The sequence below is a fragment of the Oryctolagus cuniculus genome, chromosome 17 (genome assembly GCF_051225735.1).
Source record: "Oryctolagus cuniculus isolate XC-2025 breed Fujian yellow rabbit chromosome 17, ASM5122573v1, whole genome shotgun sequence".
NCBI lineage: Eukaryota > Metazoa > Chordata > Mammalia > Lagomorpha > Leporidae > Oryctolagus > Oryctolagus cuniculus.
The window spans coordinates 3,976,131-3,995,202 of NC_142883.1; the positions used below are offsets into that span (position 1 = coordinate 3,976,131).

The 19,072-nt window shown below is 64.6% G+C and overlaps 1 protein-coding gene across 1 annotated transcript in view; it reads right to left on the bottom strand.

The window, feature by feature from the left end:
• MGAT5B (alpha-1,6-mannosylglycoprotein 6-beta-N-acetylglucosaminyltransferase B) overlaps nt 1-19,072 on the bottom strand; it is a 66,029-nt gene that overhangs the window by 18,298 nt on the left and 28,659 nt on the right. Inside the window, exons 8-10 of the mRNA XM_070060246.2 lie at nt 18,625-18,794; nt 2,091-2,222; nt 1,091-1,224 (exon numbers count right to left, since the gene is read on the bottom strand). Of these exons, the coding sequence (XP_069916347.2) occupies nt 1,091-1,224; nt 2,091-2,222; nt 18,625-18,794 (436 nt within the window). The remainder of the gene's footprint in view (nt 1-1,090; nt 1,225-2,090; nt 2,223-18,624; nt 18,795-19,072) is intronic.

Sequence of the window (19,072 nt, forward strand, 5' to 3'; positions counted from 1 at the left end):
CCTGGATCCCACAACCCACCTCCCATCTCAGATGTGCTGAGCCTGGATCCCACAACCCACCTCCCATCTCAGATGTGCTGAGCCTGGATCCCACAGCCCCCTTCCCCTCTCAGATGTGCTGAGCCTGGATCCCACAAACCTCCTTCCCCCCTCTGGGTGCCAAGGGACTTCCCAGCCTCCCATCCCTCTGGGGCAGGGGGCACCTCGAGCCGTTCCTCAGACTCCAAGTTGCACGCGCCCTGGTCTGGCCCACAGCTCGGAGAGAGAGGAAGGGGTGGTGCAAGCCCCCGCCCCCCGAGAGAGGGCTCCTGTCCACACTTGCCAGCGAGTCCCCAGGACTCCGCTGTGGTCCACACTCGGTGCTAACAAGGGCACTGCTCCTGCGTTCTGGCCCAGAGCTGCAAGGGGACGCCGCTGGAGGCAGACGCGGGAGGTGACAGCCAACATGAGGGGACGGAGACCGGGACGGAGCCGGAGCGGCAGCGTGCCCCCGCCGCGCTGGCCAGCGGTGGCCGTGTCTCAGTCTCGTTACAAACGGCTCGGGCTCAGCTCTAATCGCCTTCCTGGCCTCAAACCCTCAACTGTGGGTTTCCACAGAGGCCCCGGCCCCGACCTGCAGCCTCAAACCCCGCTGTTGCCAATGCGGGGGCCTCCCCCAGCCCTGCTGCTTCTAGAACCTTCTAGGTCTCTGTCCATCGTTATTGTGCTGGTCTGCTCTACAAGGAGAGCTTGCAGGGCCCTCCGAAACTCTCCAGCCCCCGGAGAGGGTCCCTCCTTCCAGGGGCCACGGGGCCCCGGGTCCAGATGGGGGGGGTGCTTAGCAGGTGTGTGGGTCACCCTGGCCATGCCGCTCCCCAGACATGGCCCAGGTTCTGGAACACGCTGGAAGGGCAGACCCCAAGACCCCGCCTCTTCCTGAGGACCGCCCACCCCGCCCGGCCGGAGCCCCATCTCCCCCTGAGACCCCGCCTCCCCGAGTCCCGCCCCGCCTGGCCATAGCCCCGCCTCTTCCCGAGCCCCGCCTCCCCAAGCCCCGCCCCATCTGGCCTGAGCCCCACCCCCAGCCCCGCCCGCCCCGCCTGGCACTCACGGAACATGGTCATGAACTGCTTGGGGTTGAGGTTCCAGTAGCCCCAGTTGGTTCGGTAGCCGTGCAGCGTGGCATACTCCTCGTGGTTGTAGGCAGGCTCCGTCCCGAAGGTGTCGATGACCCGGATTCGGCACCTGCCCCCGCCGCCGGGGTGGGGGACCAGAGGGCAGGGTCGGCATCCTCTTGGGGTGCCCCCCCCGGGCCGGGCACTGGGGGCTGGGGCAGCCTAGCACCTTACTCTGCGTCAGGTGGAAGTAACCGCAGCTCAGAGGGCTCGGGGCCCGGGAGCTCAGGCTAGGAGGGAGCGCTGCCTGGAGGAGGGGTCCCCAGGGCCCCCCAGTGCTACCTGTGCACCTGTCAGAGCAGGGAGGCCACAGGTCCTGGGCGCAGGAGCCGGGCACCCCTGCAGTGCGCCTCTGGGGGCCGAGGGGTGGAAAAACAGATCCCGGTGCGCCTGCCCCTGGGAACAGGAGACTTCCCGGCTCTGTCCCACCTCGGCGGCGGGTGGAAGCTTCAGGTCAGAGCCCAGAGGGGCCCCGTCCCTGTAGGACCAGCCCAGCCAGGGTCGGACGCACTGTGAGGCCACAGCAGACGCTGCCCCTCCGCCCGGCCCACCCGGCTGCGGCCCCCGCAGTAACTCACTAGGACGCGGACACCCTCGCCCCCAACAACGTCCTTCCCGGCGACCCAGGCGGCCGGCGAGTGCCGAGGCGGGCGGAGGAGGCACGCGCATCCGTGAGAAAAGCGACATCGCGCCTGTCACCTCTTCTAATGCATCCCGCGGTCAGGGCATGGGCGCGGGCAAGGTCTGTGCTAAATTAACCCCCGGTCCTGCTGGCTGCGGGCGGCAGCCTCGCTCCACAGCCAGAGCGCCGGGCCGGGCCCCCTCTGCTGCCGCCAGCCAGTGCGGCCCTCCCAGGCCGGGCCGGGGCCAGCCAGGATGCGGGGCAGGACGTGGGCAGGGGCTTTGGGCCCCCCGCGGCCCCCCAGGCCCGCTCACCGGTACTTCTTGAAGGAGAGCCCCATGTGCTGCTTCATCTGCTGCAGGCCGTGGTAGTCGGTGTAGACGAGGTCGAAGGGCAAGGGGACGGTGAGCGGGCAGTTCCCCCGGCCTGGCGGCACCCCTAAGTTACTGAGAAAAGAACCCCTCAGAGTCTGCGGCCCCAGAAACCCACCTTCCCCGGCCGCTGCGCCCAGAGGATAGAGGAGAGGAGACGGCAGGAGAGCGGGCTTCTGGAAAAGAGGGGACCAGGACAGCCACGCACAGTTGTGCAGGTTTCGTACTGCACAAGGGAGCTGAACAAGGGGACAGGGACTGGGGTCCCGCCTGGGCTCGCCTGCCACGCCCTACTCCTGGCCTGGGCCACAGAGGTGCTCTGCAGGCCCCGGGTCTGCCCAGGGAGGGAGGCTTCCTCCAACTTCCACCAGCAGAGGTCCTCACTGCACCTGCGGGCCTCTGGGGACCTGGCCGGGCTCCGGCGTGGCGTCCCCCTGGGACCAGGGCCCACTCATTAACACTCAGGTTCCACCTGGGGCCAGGCAGCCCCTGTGACCTGGAAGGGCCCTTTGCCACCAGGTGCTGCCAGCTGACGTCCCCCTCGCCCCCTCCACAGACAGAAAGGTGAGTATGGTTGGGCCCACGCTAGGGGCTCCCTCTGACCAGGCCTCCCTGTCGGGGTGGGGTGGCCCTGCCCGCCTGCTCCCAGCCTTGGCCTCACCTCCCCGGATGGCACCTGCCTGGCCCGGACGCTCAGGCTGGGAGGGGTCCCCCCACCCCCTCCAGGGGTCCCTGCACCGCGCAGCCCAGGACGAGGTGACGGCCGTGACAGGGCCACCAGCTGCAGAATGGCAGGGGCCACGACTCACCAGTCACGTGGCAGGCTCCCGGACACGACCCATGCCAGGTGCGAAGGCACCAGCCCCCAGGCTCTGCACCCTGTTTGCCCGGGCTCAGCCCATCACCATTAGCAGCTGGGGAGGGCTCACTTCCGCTGGACACGCTGTCCCCAGAGCACACGGCCCCCGCCCCAGCACACTATCAGAGGTGCCTCTGTCACACGCTTGCAGCCGGCTGCTGACAGGCGGTGGGGGGGGGGGTGGCTGGGGGGAGGAGTGGTGATGGCCAGGGTCAGAGGCACCAGGCTGGGGCCCAGCAGGGACCAGCGGCAGGAGGGGAGGGGCTTCCTGGGTGCTGCCCCGCCCCTAGCCCCTAGCCAGCACCCCCAGCCGCCGTGAGCACTCTCTCTTGGCATCTAAACTCAGTAACCATTACCTCCTCACTCTGTATCTAGAGACTTACACAGGGGCTCCTCCCTCCCCGCCCTCTTCCAACAGGGCCCCCGCGGCAGGTGGGCATCACAGGGCCCCCGCGGCAGGTGGGCATCGAGGGGAGACTCGGGCGACAGAGGAGGGGGAGCACAGCCCCGGGTGGGCATCGCAGGTGAGTTCTGGGCGGGAGACAACCTCGGGCTCTGCCCCACGGGGCGTCCCTGCCGCTTGTCCTTTTCGATGCCATGGGGGGGCCCCCAGCGGAGCTGATGCAGGCGTCAGCCCCAGGGTCCCCAGAGGGTGGCCCCTCCTCCCACCCCGGTGACAAGGAGAAGCACGGTGGGGAGCGGCCCCTCCCATGCTGAAAACACCAATGGGGGCGGGGCTTCTTGTCCGTCTCCAGGCAACCAGCATCCTGACCTGGGAGCTTCCTCTGCTGCCCCAGCCCCCAGGACCCTGAGAGGACCCTGGGGCGTTGCGGGCGTCACAGCGGCTCCTGGGAGCCCCCCCGCGCTGAGGTTCTGGGGTGCACCCGCCACCTTCATCTTGGGGGTGAAGGTTCTGAATACGGGCACTGCTCCACTGCTTCACCCTGGCCATCCCCTTTCCAGGTCAGGAAACAGAGAGGTCTAGCGATTTACCCAGGGCCACACAGCCACGAAGGGGCGGAACTGGGGTAGGAACCCAGCCATGGGGCTCTCCCGCCTCCCAGGCCAGCACCATGGTGGGTCCTAGGGTGGGGGAGGGGCCGCGGGTCTCTGTTGCTGACCCTGGGCGGGTCACCGGCAAAGGGCAACTGTGCGACACAGTTCCCAGAGGGACAAGAGAGAAGGCGCCATGAGCCATCACCACAGGTCCCTGAGTGCGGAAGCCACGCCCCTCGTCCGCGCTCCTCCCCTGCGCTCTGCTTCCCAACGCCGCTTAGGACACGGAGTCCAGCGCAGAGCCGCGGGCATGGCTGCTACACCGGACGGCTTAGGAAACACGGACCATGCGAAAGGCAGCCCGCGTGCGAGACTCCGCCTTCTGGGACACGCTCGCTCTGCGCCAGCCTTCAGCTCCCCCTCCCCCCTGCCCCCACTCCTGCCGGCAGAGAGAGGTTCTCCCACGGCGCGGGCCTGGCCACATCTCAGCATGGTTCTGACCCCACCGCCCCACACGTCCACACCTCTTCCTGCCGAATCCCCACTGGCGCTCCAGGGGGCCCCATCCTGCACCCCCAGGCCCGCGGTGGCCTCTCCCGTGGCCTGGTGCTTGGCGGCGAGGCCGGATCCAGAGCCTGGGGGTCACCTTCCGCGCACACGCCCGCCGGTGCTGGTCTTTGGGAACAGACGGCGTGGGAAGGCGCAGCATAGCGGCCAGCAGGCCCAGAGCTGCCTCCCGGGCACACTCCTGCTTGGGCGGCAGGTGCGCTCCCCTGCCCCGCCCCGCCCCCGCCCCCGCCCTGGAGGACAGGATCTGGCCGGGATTTCTGTTGTCACTTGAAGGAAGAGACAAACACATCAGGTGAGCCCTGGGGAGGCTGAGTGGGCCAGAAAATTCCTCTGGCGTTGGGGGGAGGAGCCAGGACGATGGGCGGAGCTGTGGGCTAAGCTCAGGGGCTTCCCAAGGCAGCCCCCAGCCCGGAGGACATCGCGGTGGGAGGCAGGGAAGGGAGACAGACGTGCCCTAGGTCAGCAGTGTCCCTTTCCCAAGAGGGGTTCAGGGAAGCCACGTGGGGGCACCTGGGACCCCTGTACCCCACATCAGACTCCTGGCTGGAGTCCCCGCTCCTCTGCTGCCAATCCAGCTTCCCTCTAATGCACACCCTGGGAGGCAGCAGGTGACGGCTCAAGGACCTGGGTCCCTGTCACCACGTGGGGGACAGGGATGGAGGTCCACGCCCCTGGCTGCAGCCTTGGCCGGCCCCAGCTGCTGCAGGCGTCTGGGAGTGAGCCAGCACACAGAGGTCTCTACCTTTCAAGTAAATAAAATAATAATGCTTTAAAGAGCAGAGAGGCAGCTCAGAGACAAGGACTAAAAATGACTTCAGTGGCCTCACTGCACTTGTCACAGGGAATCTGAGCTGGGCCCTGGAGAGGGGCGGCGGTTTTATCACCTGTAATTTCAGCTCAGTTTTATGGGCAATTTTACGCTAAGTGGTTCGAGTGGCGGAGCAGGCTGGAAACCGCCGTCTCCCGCCAACCTTGCACACGGGTGCGGGGCTCGGCCGCGGTGTTCCGCCTCCCTCCAGACTCCGCTTCCAAGGCCAAGTTCTCGCTTCTGCGCTCTTGGCCCAGGGCTGGGTTGAGGGGTGCCTGGCAGAGCCCCCCACAGCGGGAAGAGTAGGGGAGGGAGACAGGACATGGGGGAGGGTGCTTCACCAAGTCCCCCCCCCAGCCTGTGCTGAGCATGATGGGACATCCACGTGGAATTGTCACGGCGGTCGGAATGGCGAGCGTTTATTTCTAAGTGCCCCCGGGAGTCCAAACATCGGGATGGGAGGGGGGCAGGGAGATAAAGCACCCCCCAGGACAGCTGCTCCAAATCCAGCCCAAATCAATCCGCCACCCCTGGGGAGGACAGACAGGGAGCTGGTACTTGATGGCGACGCATTCCCGAGACGATGGCGGCAACGTCATCAAGGCCGCCAGACCGTGCGTGCGCTCAAAATGGCGAAAATGCAGAACCGTGGCTTTGTGCATGGCACTGCAGCTGCTTTTATAAAGGGGCCCAGCTGTGTCCCGGCCCTCACGCTCGCTCGGCACTGCACCTCCTGGGGGTGCTGAGGTCCCACGCGGGCCCCAGGCACGCCCAGCAGGCCACAAGCAAGCCTCCACCAGAGGGGTGGCCGAGGACCGACCCAGCCTTGCTCCACTGCAAGATCGGGCAGCAGGATGGGTCAATGGGACGAGGGAGGAGGAGGGAAAAAACCCTCCATCGGGAACCAGGACGCCGAATCCTGGTGCCGCGGATGGTGTTCCCGGTGCCGCGGATGGTATTCCTGGGCGCAAGCTCCAGCGCCAACGTGCTGGGTGCCGTTGGCACAGAGACTCGTGTCGGGCTGGCGTCGCCCCCACTCCTGTAACGAGCTAAAAACCCTGAGCTTTTATTTCTCGCTGTGCCTTTGGTCTGTGGCTAGAAATAACCCCTCCAGGTAGTGCTTAGATTCCGGAACAAACTCTTCTCTCTGCTCTCGCTCGCTCGCTCGCTCTGTGTGGGAAGGACCTAATTAGAAAGAATTCTCACAGGCAGCTCCAGGCCTGGGCCCTGGGACCATGGGATCCTCGGCCGCCTCGATGCATCTCCTTATGGGGGACAGTGACACGGCCGGGGCAGCCCTGGGCACGTCTGCCTCCACGGGCTCCAGGTAGCCCCCAAGTCTGTCCAGTGCCCATCTGCTGGGCACTGCCGCTCTCTGTCCCCAGGGCATCGAGAAGAAACCCAGAGTGGGAACCACGCAGGCAAACAGGGAGGAACCTGGGGAGCGGGGCCAGGAGCACAGGGAGGACGGGGTTGTGGGGTGGCTCTCCCTGTTGTTCTCCCCAGGAAGGACGACGCCCTGGCCAGCCAGGAGGGAAGACGCCCTGGCCAGCCAGGGGGGACGACGCCATGGCCAGCCAGGAGGGACGACGCCATGGCCAGCCAGGAGGGACGACGCCATGGCCAGCCAGGGGGGACGACGCCATGGCCAGCCAGGAGGGGCGACGCCATGGCCAGCCAGGGGGGACGACGCCATGGCCAGCCAGGGGGGACGACGCCATGGCCAGCCAGGGGGGACGACGCCATGGCCAGCCAGGGGGGACGACGCCATGGCCAGCCAGGGGGGACGACGCCATGGCCAGCCAGGGGGGACGACGCCATGGCCAGCCAGGGGGGGCGACGCCATGGCCAGCCAGGGGGGACGACGCCATGGCCAGCCAGGAGGGGCGACGCCATGGCCAGCCAGGAGGGGCGACGCCATGGCCAGCCAGGAGGGACAACGCCATGGCCAGCCAGGGGGGACGACGCCATGGCCAGCGCTGGGGTACGGCGGGCCAGGCTGCCACTTGCGACGCCCGCATCCCACATGAGTGCCAGTTCAGGCCCTGGCTGCTCCCCTTCCGAGCAGGCTCCCTGCTGATGCAGCTGGGAGGGCAGCAGAGTGCCCCGGCCCCACGTGGGAGACCCGGATGGGGTTCCAGGCTCCTGGCTCTGGCCTGGCCCAGTCCTGTTGTGGGCATCTGGGGAGTGAACCAGTGGATGGAAGACTTCCCTCTCTGTCACTCTGCCTTTCAAACAAACATAAATCAATCATTTTTACAAGAGCAGCAGCAGCCTCATGAAGGGCCCACCCACAGCCCCCATGGCCTAACAAGGCGGATGTCCCCAAGTATCCCCAGCACCTGCTCCAGGGTGCCCATGGGTCCTGGACGCCAGCTAAGGAGAACTGCCAGGTCCCCCACGGAGCAAGAGGCACAGAAAAAGGGGAGTCCCAAGGCGGCTTCCGGAATGTTCTAGAAGTTCCAAGGCTAGTGCTACAATAGTGCCTGGGGGAGGGGCTCCCAAGGGCAAGCAGAGTGGCATCTCCCCTCACTGGGTGGCCGGGCAGCCCCACGCCCAGACCCGATGTGTGTTCTCCGCTGTGAGCAGGCTGGGAGCTCAGAACAGGGCCGCGGCCCCGAGAGACCGGATCAAGCTGCAGGTGCAGCCCTCAGCTCTCAGGGCGGCTGCAGGAAGAACTGGAACATGGCTGCTCCCACACAATCCCCGGCTTCCTGCAGGCGGGCGAGACTGTTTAGCACACGCCAAGGCTCCCGGTCCACACCACTGTGCAGGGCACGCGGGTGCAGGGCCTCAGCCCCTGCTGCCGCCAGGGTCACTGAGGAGTCCCTGGCTGACCCCGGCCAAGGCGCCATCTAGGGGCTCCGAGGGGGGCCCGGGCCCGGGATGCTCCGAGCTCCCCGGGTGAGTCCATGTGCCAGGGCTCTCGCTGTTTGGGGTTTGGTTCCCGGCCCACACGGAGGGGTTGGGAGACACAAAAGGGAGAGCTCTGGGCTCAACCCCAGTAAGCCACGCCCTGCAGATCTGGGCTACACAGAAAGACAGGGACAGCCAGGGGCTCTGGGCCCGCTCCCGAGTAGCTGAGCAAAGAGCGGGCTCGTCCCCCAGGGAGCCCCTCCCGGCACGGAGGCCCTGGATGACGGCAGGTGTGGCGGAGGTCACCCTCCGGGGGTCGCACCCACACTGTTCTCTGTTCCACCAGGCAGGACACAGCCCAGCGCCCAGCTCAGAGGCCCCTCCCAGTGGGGGACTCTGACTTTAAGGAAGTTCGCCCTCCGCCTGTTGCCCCCTTTCCAGCCGCGTTTGGACAAGACCTCCTCTCACTCAGCGCGCAGTCCCCAGCACGGACTCCTGGAAGGAGCCCCCTCCCCGGGGCACTCAGAGGCCAGCCCTGCTCCTGATCAGCCTCCCCCGTCTTCCACCCCTCCCGAGTTGCATGGGAGCCAGGGACCCCACCCCGGTGCCATCCTGCACAGCCCTCTCCCTCCGACGTGGACCAGCTCGGAGCCGGGAGAGACCACGTCACGTGGTTGCTGCCCCGTAAGCCACGTTCATGGGTCGATGTTGAGACCCGGTCAGGAGCCGTGATTTGCAAGACAGACTGCTGTGGCGTGGACAGGGAGGGCGGGCAGACCCCTACGGGGCTGTGTCTCTCCTGGACCCTGAGTAAGGGACCGGGCAGTCCCGGGCCCAGTAGCACAGAGGCCCTGGACCTTCCGCAGCACTGCTGGGCTGCGTGTGGGCGGACGCGACCCCACCACAGTCCGCAAGCCTGCACCTGCTCCTCTGCTCCCTCCCCTGCCGCCTACATCCTGTCACCAGAGAAGGCCTCTGAGAGCCGCCTGGGGCCCGGTGTCCAGGTGTCAGGTATCTCAGCCGGGACAGGTGGCACCCGAGCAGGGAGAGGGGGCGGGGCCAGCCAAGGGGCTCAGGTGCCACACTGGGGGGGGGGGGTCCAGAGAGCACGTGTCCGTCATCTGCAGCCACTGCTTACAGAGCGGGCAAGTCCACTCTGCCTTCTGCTCTACGTGCTTTCTATATTATAAACCACTTCACGCCTCCAGAACATTCTAGAACATACTACGATGCCCTAACGACTACGCCCCCCCCAGCCTGCCATGACGTCGTCACAAGCTGCCATCTTGCGTCCAGATCTGCTCCTTTGTTTCTCTAAGGGCCAGCGTCACACGGATCCAGACGGGGCGAGTCTCGGGGTCTCAGTCCCAGGGGCCACCCCAACCCCTCCCTCTCCCCTCCCGAGTCTAACACAGGTGGACACCATCAGAGGGGAACGCCCACTCCCCAGCCCCCTGCCCTGCACCCTGCTCTGTCAGGGCGGAGGGGCTGCCGGCTCACCAGCACTGAAACACACCTCGCACGCAGCCCTCATGAGAGACTGTGACCCAGCCCCAGGACCCTTGAACGTGACCCCACCTGGAGATGAGGTTTTTGCCCGTGACATCGAGGAGTGCCCTGGGGCCAAGACCCACCCCGGGGGAAGGCACGGGGCAAAGGGGCACCCGCAGCTCCCAGGCGCAGGGACAGCCAGCCCCGCCGGCCGCTTGCTCTCTGGCCTGCAGGGCCGTGCGTGGACGGAGCCGGCTGACTCAGTTCACTGCCCTCCCTGTGTGTCTCCAGGGCCCAGTGCCCACCCCCAGCCATGCTCTGAGGAAGCCCCTGCCCCCTCCACTCCCGTCTTTTCTGAATGCCACGGGCTGGGGCGCTTACAGGGAACACGGGTCTGTTTGGCTCACGGACGCCCAGGAGCGCGGTGCCGGCTCTGCTGAGGGCTTCCTGCCGCCTCCCAACGAGGCAGAGGCCATCACCTGGCGGGGCAGAGCAGGTGCACCAGCTGGGGCCTCCCTCTCCTTGCAAAGACGCTGAGGCCGGACTCTGACCGTGAACGCCTGACTCACGCGGGAGTCCTGGGCACATCAGACCACAGCGCCCCTTCACGACACGGCAATGCCCTGCACACCGGCCGCCCGTCTCGGCTGCCCACCTCAGCCTGCTTCTGTTCAGTCCAGACAGGCTTCGAGCAGCTGGGCCCAGTGTGCACTGGTTCAGGCCAGCGTGAGCCAGTCCCAGCCAGATCTGGACGGGTGCAGACCCTGAGGCCCTGGCTCCGCGGTCCCACTCCGCTGTGTCCTGCCCAGCGTTCCAGGCAGCAGTCCCGCTCCACGCCTGCTCACTCGAGCAGACGCGCGAGCCCTCCTCGTTCGCCAGAAAAGTCAACTAATTTTCTACGACACCCAATTTCACCCATGGGTGGAGGGACAGAGCCGCCATTTTTCCTCGTGCCGTGTACTATTAATGATGCTTGAAATTATGCAAATGCAATTGATGAGCACAGCTGCTTTGGGGCGAGCAGGAAGGGAGAGGCCCCCCGGGATCCAGCAGTCCTGAGACGCGGGCGGCCGGCAGGGAGCGCAGACGGGGGACGCCAGTCTTATCCCAGAGCTCGCGGGCCCGCGCGCCCCCTCCCAGCCCACGCACGTGGAGTCTGCGCACTGCCCAGGCCCTCACTCCTGCGGACCGGGTCATCAGGACACAACGCAGCTGCCAGCCCCAGACGCCGGCCAGCGACACCTGCGAATAAACTACAAGACGCAGTGGCTTCGTCCTGTGCTCCACACGGGCCATCCCGGAAGGCCAGGGGGACGCTCAGAATCCAGACTGCGGCACCCGCCGGGGACCTGTTTGCACCTGGAACAGGTGCTGCTCCCATGGGACGGCTCCTGGGCAGAGCGAGGCCCCTGCTGTCCATTCCTGCCTCTGCCTGCAGGTGCCTGTTTCACCTCCCCCTCCCACCCCACCCCCCGCCCCATCTCTCTGCCCAGGACCCCTCTGCAGTGGCCGGCATCACCCCCGCCTGACCCCAACCTGCACATAACGAGGCAGTAACTGCCAGGGTCTCTCATGGAGGGAACCAAGTGGAGAGGGGCTCAAGAGGGCAGCCCGCCTCCAGCTGTGGCCACGGGGCACCAGCACATGCAGGGAGAAGGCCGGGCTGAGAGGAAGGCGGAGAGGACGGGGGCGAGGTGGCTATGGGATGTGGGGCACCAAAGACAGCCCGCGGCCTCCGGGAGCCTCAGGACGGGGCGCCCTGCAGAGCTGCAACCTGTGACTTCCGGCTGAAGCCCCAGGGTCCATCTCTGCTGGGAGCTGGCAGCCCCACAATGCACCAAGGTGCTCACAGCCAGCCCCCCCTTGCACCTGTTGCCTCCCACCGCAGCTGTGGTGACCAGCACCCCACTTGGCAGGAAGAAGGAAGAAAAAGACTTGCAAGAGGGGGAGCAGTACAAAGTATGTCCAGGCCAGGGGCCTCCTGGGCCCTGCTCCTGCACCCCAGGGTGTGGGCGTGCTCCAGGTGGGGGGAGGGGGGCTCAGGAGGAATCCTCACCCTCCTTCTACAAAGCTGCTAGGGCCCTGAGCTCCCAGCCCACCCTCAGGACCTGCCCTGGGGACCCGTGGGGCAGTCCTTTCGGAGGGCCTCGCAGCTGCGTTCTCCCCGTCCAGGGGCCCACCCCAGACTGCCCACGGGGTGGGGAGGGGCGGTGCTGAGAAAAGCCACAGCCTCCCACCTGGGACCTTCAACGACCCTGGTACTCGGGCCCACTTCAGGTGACTTTAACCAGAGACAGATGAGAACGGGGCTCACTCCCAAGCTCTCCAGAAGGCCCTGCCCCAGCTGGGGCCAACAGCACCCGCCGAGAGGCATCGCAGACGCAGCTGAGCCGCTGACCCCGGAGCCCTGACAGGAGGCTCCTGGACTCGGGTCTCCCGTTGTACCTGGTAACCACGCTCTCAGCACCTTCCCAAGGACAACCCCGGGGCCCTGCCAGCGCCCTGCCCGTCTGTGGTTCACTCACAGGCCCTCGCAGGGCACCGAGGGCCAGAACGTCGAGCACGGGCCGGGCCAGCCCAGGGAACCGCACGTCGGAGCCCGGAGCCCCTACTTCGGGAAGCTGCAGCTCTGAGGAGCGGGACCGGAAGTGGAGCCTTCAGGGAGACACGGACCCTCTGTGGGGTGAGGGTGCCGTGTTCACATCTGTGCACACGTGTACTGTGTATATGCATGTGTGGGCCCAGAGGCTGTGTGCAAGTGACCGGGGAGGGATATGTGAGTCTGTCGCACCCCAGGGTGTGGGTGTGCAAGTGCAGGTGCATAGACCACACAAGCATACGAGCCCACGGTGCCTGCTTGTGAGTGGGTGTGCTCCAGGTGTGCAAGTGTGTGAGGACAGGCGTGGGCGTGCATTGTGCAGACGCGCGTGTGCAGGCGGTAGTGTGTGGGTGTGCAGGCGGTATCGTGTGGGCGTGCTTGTGTGCAGACGCGTGTGTGCAGGTGGTAGCGTGTGGGTGTGCATGTGTGCAGACGTGCGTGTGCAGGCGGTAGCGTGTGGGTGTGCATGTGTGCAGACGTGCGTGTGCAGGCAGTAGTGTGTGGGTGTGCTTGTGAGTGGGTGTGCTCTAGGTGTGCAAGTGTGTGAGGACAGGCGTGGGCGTGCATGTGTGCAGATGCGTGTGTGCAGGCGGTAGCATGTGGGCGTGCATGTGTGCAGACGCGCGTGTGCAGGCGGTAGCGTGTGGGCGTGCATGTGTGCAGACGCGTGTGTGCAGACGGTAGCGTGTGGGCGTGCATGTGTGCAGACGCGTGTGTGCAGGCGGTAGCGTGTGGGCGTGCATGTGTGCAGATGCGTGTGTGCAGGCGGCAGCGTGTGGGCGTGCATGTGTGCAGATGCGTGTGTGCAGGCGGCAGCGTGTGGGTGTGCATGTGTGCAGATGCGTGTGTGCAGGCGGCAGCGTGTGGGTGTGCATGTGTGCAGACGCATGAGTGCAGGCGGTAGCGAGGGGCATTTTCCAGGGCTGGCCCTCCTCAGCAGGGCCCACGTGCAGCCACCCCATGGTCATTGCTGTGACCCTGGGATGGGCAATGGTGGCCATGGTGACCACAGCTCAGCACCAGGCACAGGGGAGCAACCAGAGGAGGAGGCAGTGCTCTGGATGAAGGCTGAGAGGAGGATGAGAAGGTGAGGCACGGAGTAAAACGCCCACCTCGCCTGGGGCCAGCCCCTCTGCCTGTAGCACACGCATCTCATATGGGCTCAGGGTCAAGTCCCGGCTGCTCCACTTCCAATCCAGCTCCCTGCTGATGGCCTGGGAAAGCATCAGCAGATGACCAAGTGCCTGGGCCCCTGCACCGCGTGGGAGACCTGGAGGAGGCTCCTGGCGCCTGGCTTAGGCCTGGCCCAGCCCTGGTCATTGCGGCCACTTGGGGAGTGAACCAGCGGATGGAAGACCTTTCTGTCTCTCCTTCTCTCTGTAACTCTGCCTTTCAAATAAATGAATATTTTAAAAGAAAAACCTCCCCCCTCCCCGGGGTTCTTGTCAATCATCTGCCGGTCTCTGTAGGATGACTGCAGGCATCGGGCTGCCGTGAGCGCAGCGGGAAAGGGCGCGCTCCCCTCTGGCCCCAGACCTTGCACGGCCCGAACAGAGGAGCCAAGCTGAGAGCCATTTAGGGACAAGGACGGGGGGTGCTGGCCGCTCACAAGGGACTTCATATGTGGCGGAGCCTGGTTAGAAAGGCCCCAGACAGCCCCCACCCCAGGGTCCCTCCCACCGCGCGTCAGGGTCTCTGGTGACGCCAGAGTCAGGGCCGCCAGACCCCCGCAAGCTTGCGGATCTGCCTGGAAGGGGGTGGTGCAGGCTGTGCCATCCACAAGCTGCCCAGGACCTCTCCGGCTTCCCGCTCACCCCCCGGCCCCTGAGCTCCCTGCCGGGAGAGCGCACCTCTTTCTTGATCTGCAGGGCTCTGCTCCAGTCAGCATGGGGGCACCTGCTGCGCCCCAGTCAGAGGGCGACGCGGGCGGGCACAGCGCCGTGTGTGGCAGTGGGCGCTGGCAGGTGCTGAGTGGGCTCAGCTCGGCGCCGAAGTGGCCTGCGTGATGCCAACAGCTACATCTGCTTGCAAAAGCCGCTGGGGTGAGAGCCGGAGTGAGGGACCCGCGGGGGCCCACTCCTGGCACCGAGTTCAGCACCAGCGCCCTGGGACAGCTCCCAGCCAGCTACAGTGGGGGCGACTTCAGTCAGAAGGGATGGAGGCTAGTGCAGGTGGGCACCCCCCCAGAAGCCCTGCCCACCTGGACTGCACTTCCCAACGCCCCCACCAGCACGCAGTCCCCTCCTCTGCCCCGCCACCTTCTCCCCTGCTGAGCGGCTCCAGTGGGGCGGATTCGAGGCCACAGGGATGAAACAGCACTAGGTCGTGTAGTGGCCTAAAGAGAACGCCCAGGGCCTGCTGTTGTGACACAGCGGGTTAAGTCACTGCCTGCAATGCCAGCACCCCAGGTGGGCGCCGGTTCAAGTCCCAGCTCGCGGGGGCTGCCGCCTGCAATGCTGGCATCCCAGATGGGCGCCGGTTCAAGCACCGACTGCTCTACTTCCAATCCAGCTCCCTGCTAATGATCCTGGGAAAGCAGCAGGTGTGGGCCCCTGCACCCACGCGGGAGACCTGGATGAAGTTCCTGGCTCCTGGTTTCCACCTGGACCAACCCCTGGCCACCGGGGCCATCTGGAGGTAGAACTCTGCCTTTCAATTAAATAAATCGTTAGGATACACCACACACACACACACACACACACACGCACGCAGTCTCCTTCTGTCTCCTCCCCCATTCAGTACAACGGGTCTTGGCTCCTCCCTCCAGTCGGGGTCAGGATCATCCCACCTGGGTCACCAGTGGACCCTGAGTTGCAGGGGCAGCTGCAGAGGCCGAGCAGGTGGCCAAGACTGTCGCTTCCTGGGCTCTGTCCCCCAGAGCAGCCGCCGCTCTCCCCAACACTCACGGGGGCCAGGATGAAATGCAGCAAAGGAAAACAGCTCGTGAGGGCCGTGGACCGCCCAGATGGCTGGCGGGCTCTGGGGGTGGGGGATCAGCTTCCTCTAGAAAGCCGGCCTGGGAGTGGGGTCAAAGGACTGACGCAGCAAAGCGGGCTCAAGGCACCCAGCCCCGGGGTGCAGCTGGAGCTTTCTCATCCGAGCGCCAGCGAACAGGGGAACAGAATTCCACCCAGCACAGAGTCCCTAGCCACAAGGAGAGAGATTGATAACGGCGATTACTTTAAAATTAAGAACTTAGGTTCCTGGGAGAGGCGTAAAGAAATTAAAAAGACAAGCGGCAAATGGGGAGAGATTTTAACGCACAAAACTCAGGATTTATACTGATGATAGATAAAGAACTCCCACAACTCGATAAGCGAAGATGAACACCAGCAGAAAGGCAGGCGGGTGATGTGAACAAGCCTGGCACTGGGAAGCGGCGACGGCACAGGCCCAGCTCCAACAGCTGCCAGGAAGCGCGTTTGTGACAACGGGGGCCGGCGCTGTGGCGTCGCGGGTAAAGCTGCCACCTGCAGCGCCCGCATCCCACATGGGCGCCGCTTCATGTCCCTGCTGCTCCACTTCCCATCCAGCTCCCTGCTGATGGCCTGGGACAGCAGTGCTAGAAGGCCCAGGTCCCTGAAAGACCTGGAAGAAGCTCCTGGCTCCTGGGTTCGGCCCGGCCCAGTCCTGGCCATTGCATCCACCTGGAGAGTGAACCAGCAATGGAAGATTCTCTCTCTCTCTCTCTATCTCCCTATCTCTATCTCTCTCTATCTCTATGTCTTTCAAATCAATAGACCTTTTTAAAGAATAAAAATGACGACACCAGGGGCCAGCACATGGTGCAGTGGGTTGTCACCGCTCGCAGCGCCTGTATTACAGCTCTACTTTGAGTCCTGGCTTTTGGGCTCCAATCCAGCTCCCTGCTGATGCCCCTGGGAAGGCAACAAAAGACGACCCAAGTGCTTTAGCCCCTGCCACCGCGCAGGAGACCCAGAGGAGCTCCTGGCTCTTGGCTTCAGCTTGGCCCAGCCCTGGCTTTTGTGGCCATTCAGGGAGTGAACCAGTGGATGGAAGACCTCTCTCTCTCTCTCTCTCTCTCTCTCTCTCTCTCTCTCTCTTTTTCTGCCTTTAAATACATTTTTTAAAAAAATTTAAGACCATGAGAAGACATCTGATGGCACGTTACAGCCTCAGTTGAGGAGTCCGGTGGCTGGGCACCACACACCGGTGGGACCAGGAATGGGTGCCATCACTTTGAAAAACAACCTGCAACCTGCCGTGGTCTCGTAACGTGGAAGTCCCACCCCCCGAGCTCCCACAGCTGGGCTCCCAAGCCGCGAAGCAGTGTCCTTGACCCGAGGAAGCCGTTACCAGGTGCCCGGGGGTGTGCGCGAAAGCCCCCACAGCGCTGCCCTGCCTGAACCTTCCAATACACACAGCAGCAGCTTACACAGCTGTGAGACGGCCACGACGCAGATGCGGGGAAACCAAGTCCCAGCGACGAGATACGGTCACTGCCGTTTCTACAAAGTCCAAAACCACGTTTTGGGGCCGGTGCTGTGGCGCAGCAGGTTAAAGCCCTGGCCTGAAGCACTGGCATCCCATATGGGCGCTGGTTCTAGTCCTGGCTGCTCCTCTTCCAATCCAGCTCCCTACTGATGGCCTGGGAAAGCAGTGGAAGATGCCCAAGTGCTTGGCCCCTGCACCCGCGTGGGAGACCTGGAAGAAGCTCCTGGCTTCAGATCGGTGCAGCTCCGGCCGTTGCAGCCAATTGGGGATTGAACCAGCGGATGGAAGACCTCTAACTATGTCTCTGCCTCTCTCTGAAACTCTTTCAAATAAATAAAATAAATCTTAAAAAAAAAACCACACCACATTTTGTTGGGGGATAGGGGAGCATGGGGAAAACTAATCTTTAAAAATGCTGAGGGGTGGGCGCCACAGCACAGCAGGCAAAGCTGCCGCCTACAGTGCTGGATCCCACAGGGGCGCAGGTTTGAGTCCCGGCTGCTCCACTTCCGATCCAGCTCTCTGCTGTGGCCTGGGAAAGCAGTGGAGGATGGCCCAAGTGCTTGGGCTCTGCACCCACGTGGGAAAACCAGGAGGAAGCTCCTGGCTCCTGGCTTCGGATCAGCACAGCTCCGGCCGTTGTGGCCAATTGGGGAGTGAACCAGCGGATGGAGGACCTCTTTCTCTCTGTGCCTCTCTGTGTAACTCTGACTTTCAAATAAAGAAATAAATCGTTATAAAAAAAAATGGTGGCCGGCGCCGCGGCTCACTAGGCTAATCCTCCGCCTAGCGGCGCTGGCACACCGGGTTCTAGTCCCGGTCGGGGCGCCGGATTCTGTCCCGGTTGCCCCTCTTCCACGCCAGCCCTCTGCTGTGGCTAGGGAGTGCAGTGGAGGATGGCCCAGGTGCTTGGGCCCTGCACCCCATGGGAGACCAGGAAAAGCACCTGGCTCCTGGCTCCTGCCATCGGATCAGCGCGGTGCGCCGGCCGCAGCGCGCCGGCCGCGGCGGCCATTGGAGGGTGAACCAACGGCAAAGGAAGACCTTTCTCTCTGTCTCTCTCTCTCACTGTCCACTCTGCCTGTCAAAAAGTAAAAAAAAAAAAAAAATGGTGAACGCAGCATCCAAGTGGCAGGTGTCTGGGCAGGTGCGGGGGCGGTGATGGAAGAACCTGCACAGCCACGGGCACATGGCAACGTCCTTGCTCTCAAGGTCATGGACATCGGTGGACATCACCCTAGTTATGTGCATTGCAACTCTTGTACGTCTCCAATGCCATGTTGTGAACAGTAACACAGAAAGGAACATCTTGGGCATTCCTACACCCCACAGGCATCACGGTGATCAACGAACCCAGCCCTGCCCACACACTCCTGCCCCGGGACACTCCACACCCATCCTTTTCCCAAGCACTCGAGGGGTGGCGGGGGGGCTCCCCATCCAACAGCACCAGGGGGACCCTGAGAGCCCAGAACTGAGGAAGGGGGCGCCATCTCCCACGCAGCCCACCAACCTCCAGGGCTCACTGTGCAGCCCCCAAGCCCAGGAAGGAGTCCAGGCTGCAGAGCCCCGCTGGACGCAGGCAGAGGAGACCCCGCCTGCGAGGCGCGGGTCATCCCACAAGTCAGAGAGGGAGCCGGGGCCCTGTTTGCATCACGCCATGCAAATATCCTTCCTGGGTGCCTCCCAAGCCTGATGGAGGAGGAGGAGGAGGAGGGAGCCGGGGGATGCCTCAGCTCCCGGACACCAGGGAGCCTCCCGGAGGCCGTGGGACAGGGACCTGTGGGCGGGGCAGGGACCAGGGGCTGCGTTTGCCTTCTCGCCTCCCTGCCCCAGCACTCACCTCTGCAGCTCCTTCAGGGAGACGGTGACCCGCAGGCTGTGGCCCAGGACGTGGAGAGCAGCCAGGATGTCGGCCCACTGCACCATCTCCCCCAGCGGCCCGCCCTTCAGCACCCGCGGGCTGAACACATCCCCGGATTCCTCGGTCAGGAAGCCGATGTGGACGAGGATCTGAGTGGGCAGGACACGGAGGGTCGGCAGGAGGAGCCGAGGCTTTGGGTCCTGCCCCTCCCGCGACCCTCCAATCCCCCCGCCAGGGGCACCAGCCAGAAGAGCCGCCGGCAGCAGACACGGTCTCCGGGCCGGGCACAGAGTGACCGTGCAGGGTGCCGGGGATACAGGGAACAAGACGGCCAGTGCCTGCCCTCACGGAGCTTACGTTCCAGATGCAAGAGGCAGACAACAGTAAACACAGACAAGAGACAATTTCATGAAATGATAAGGACTCT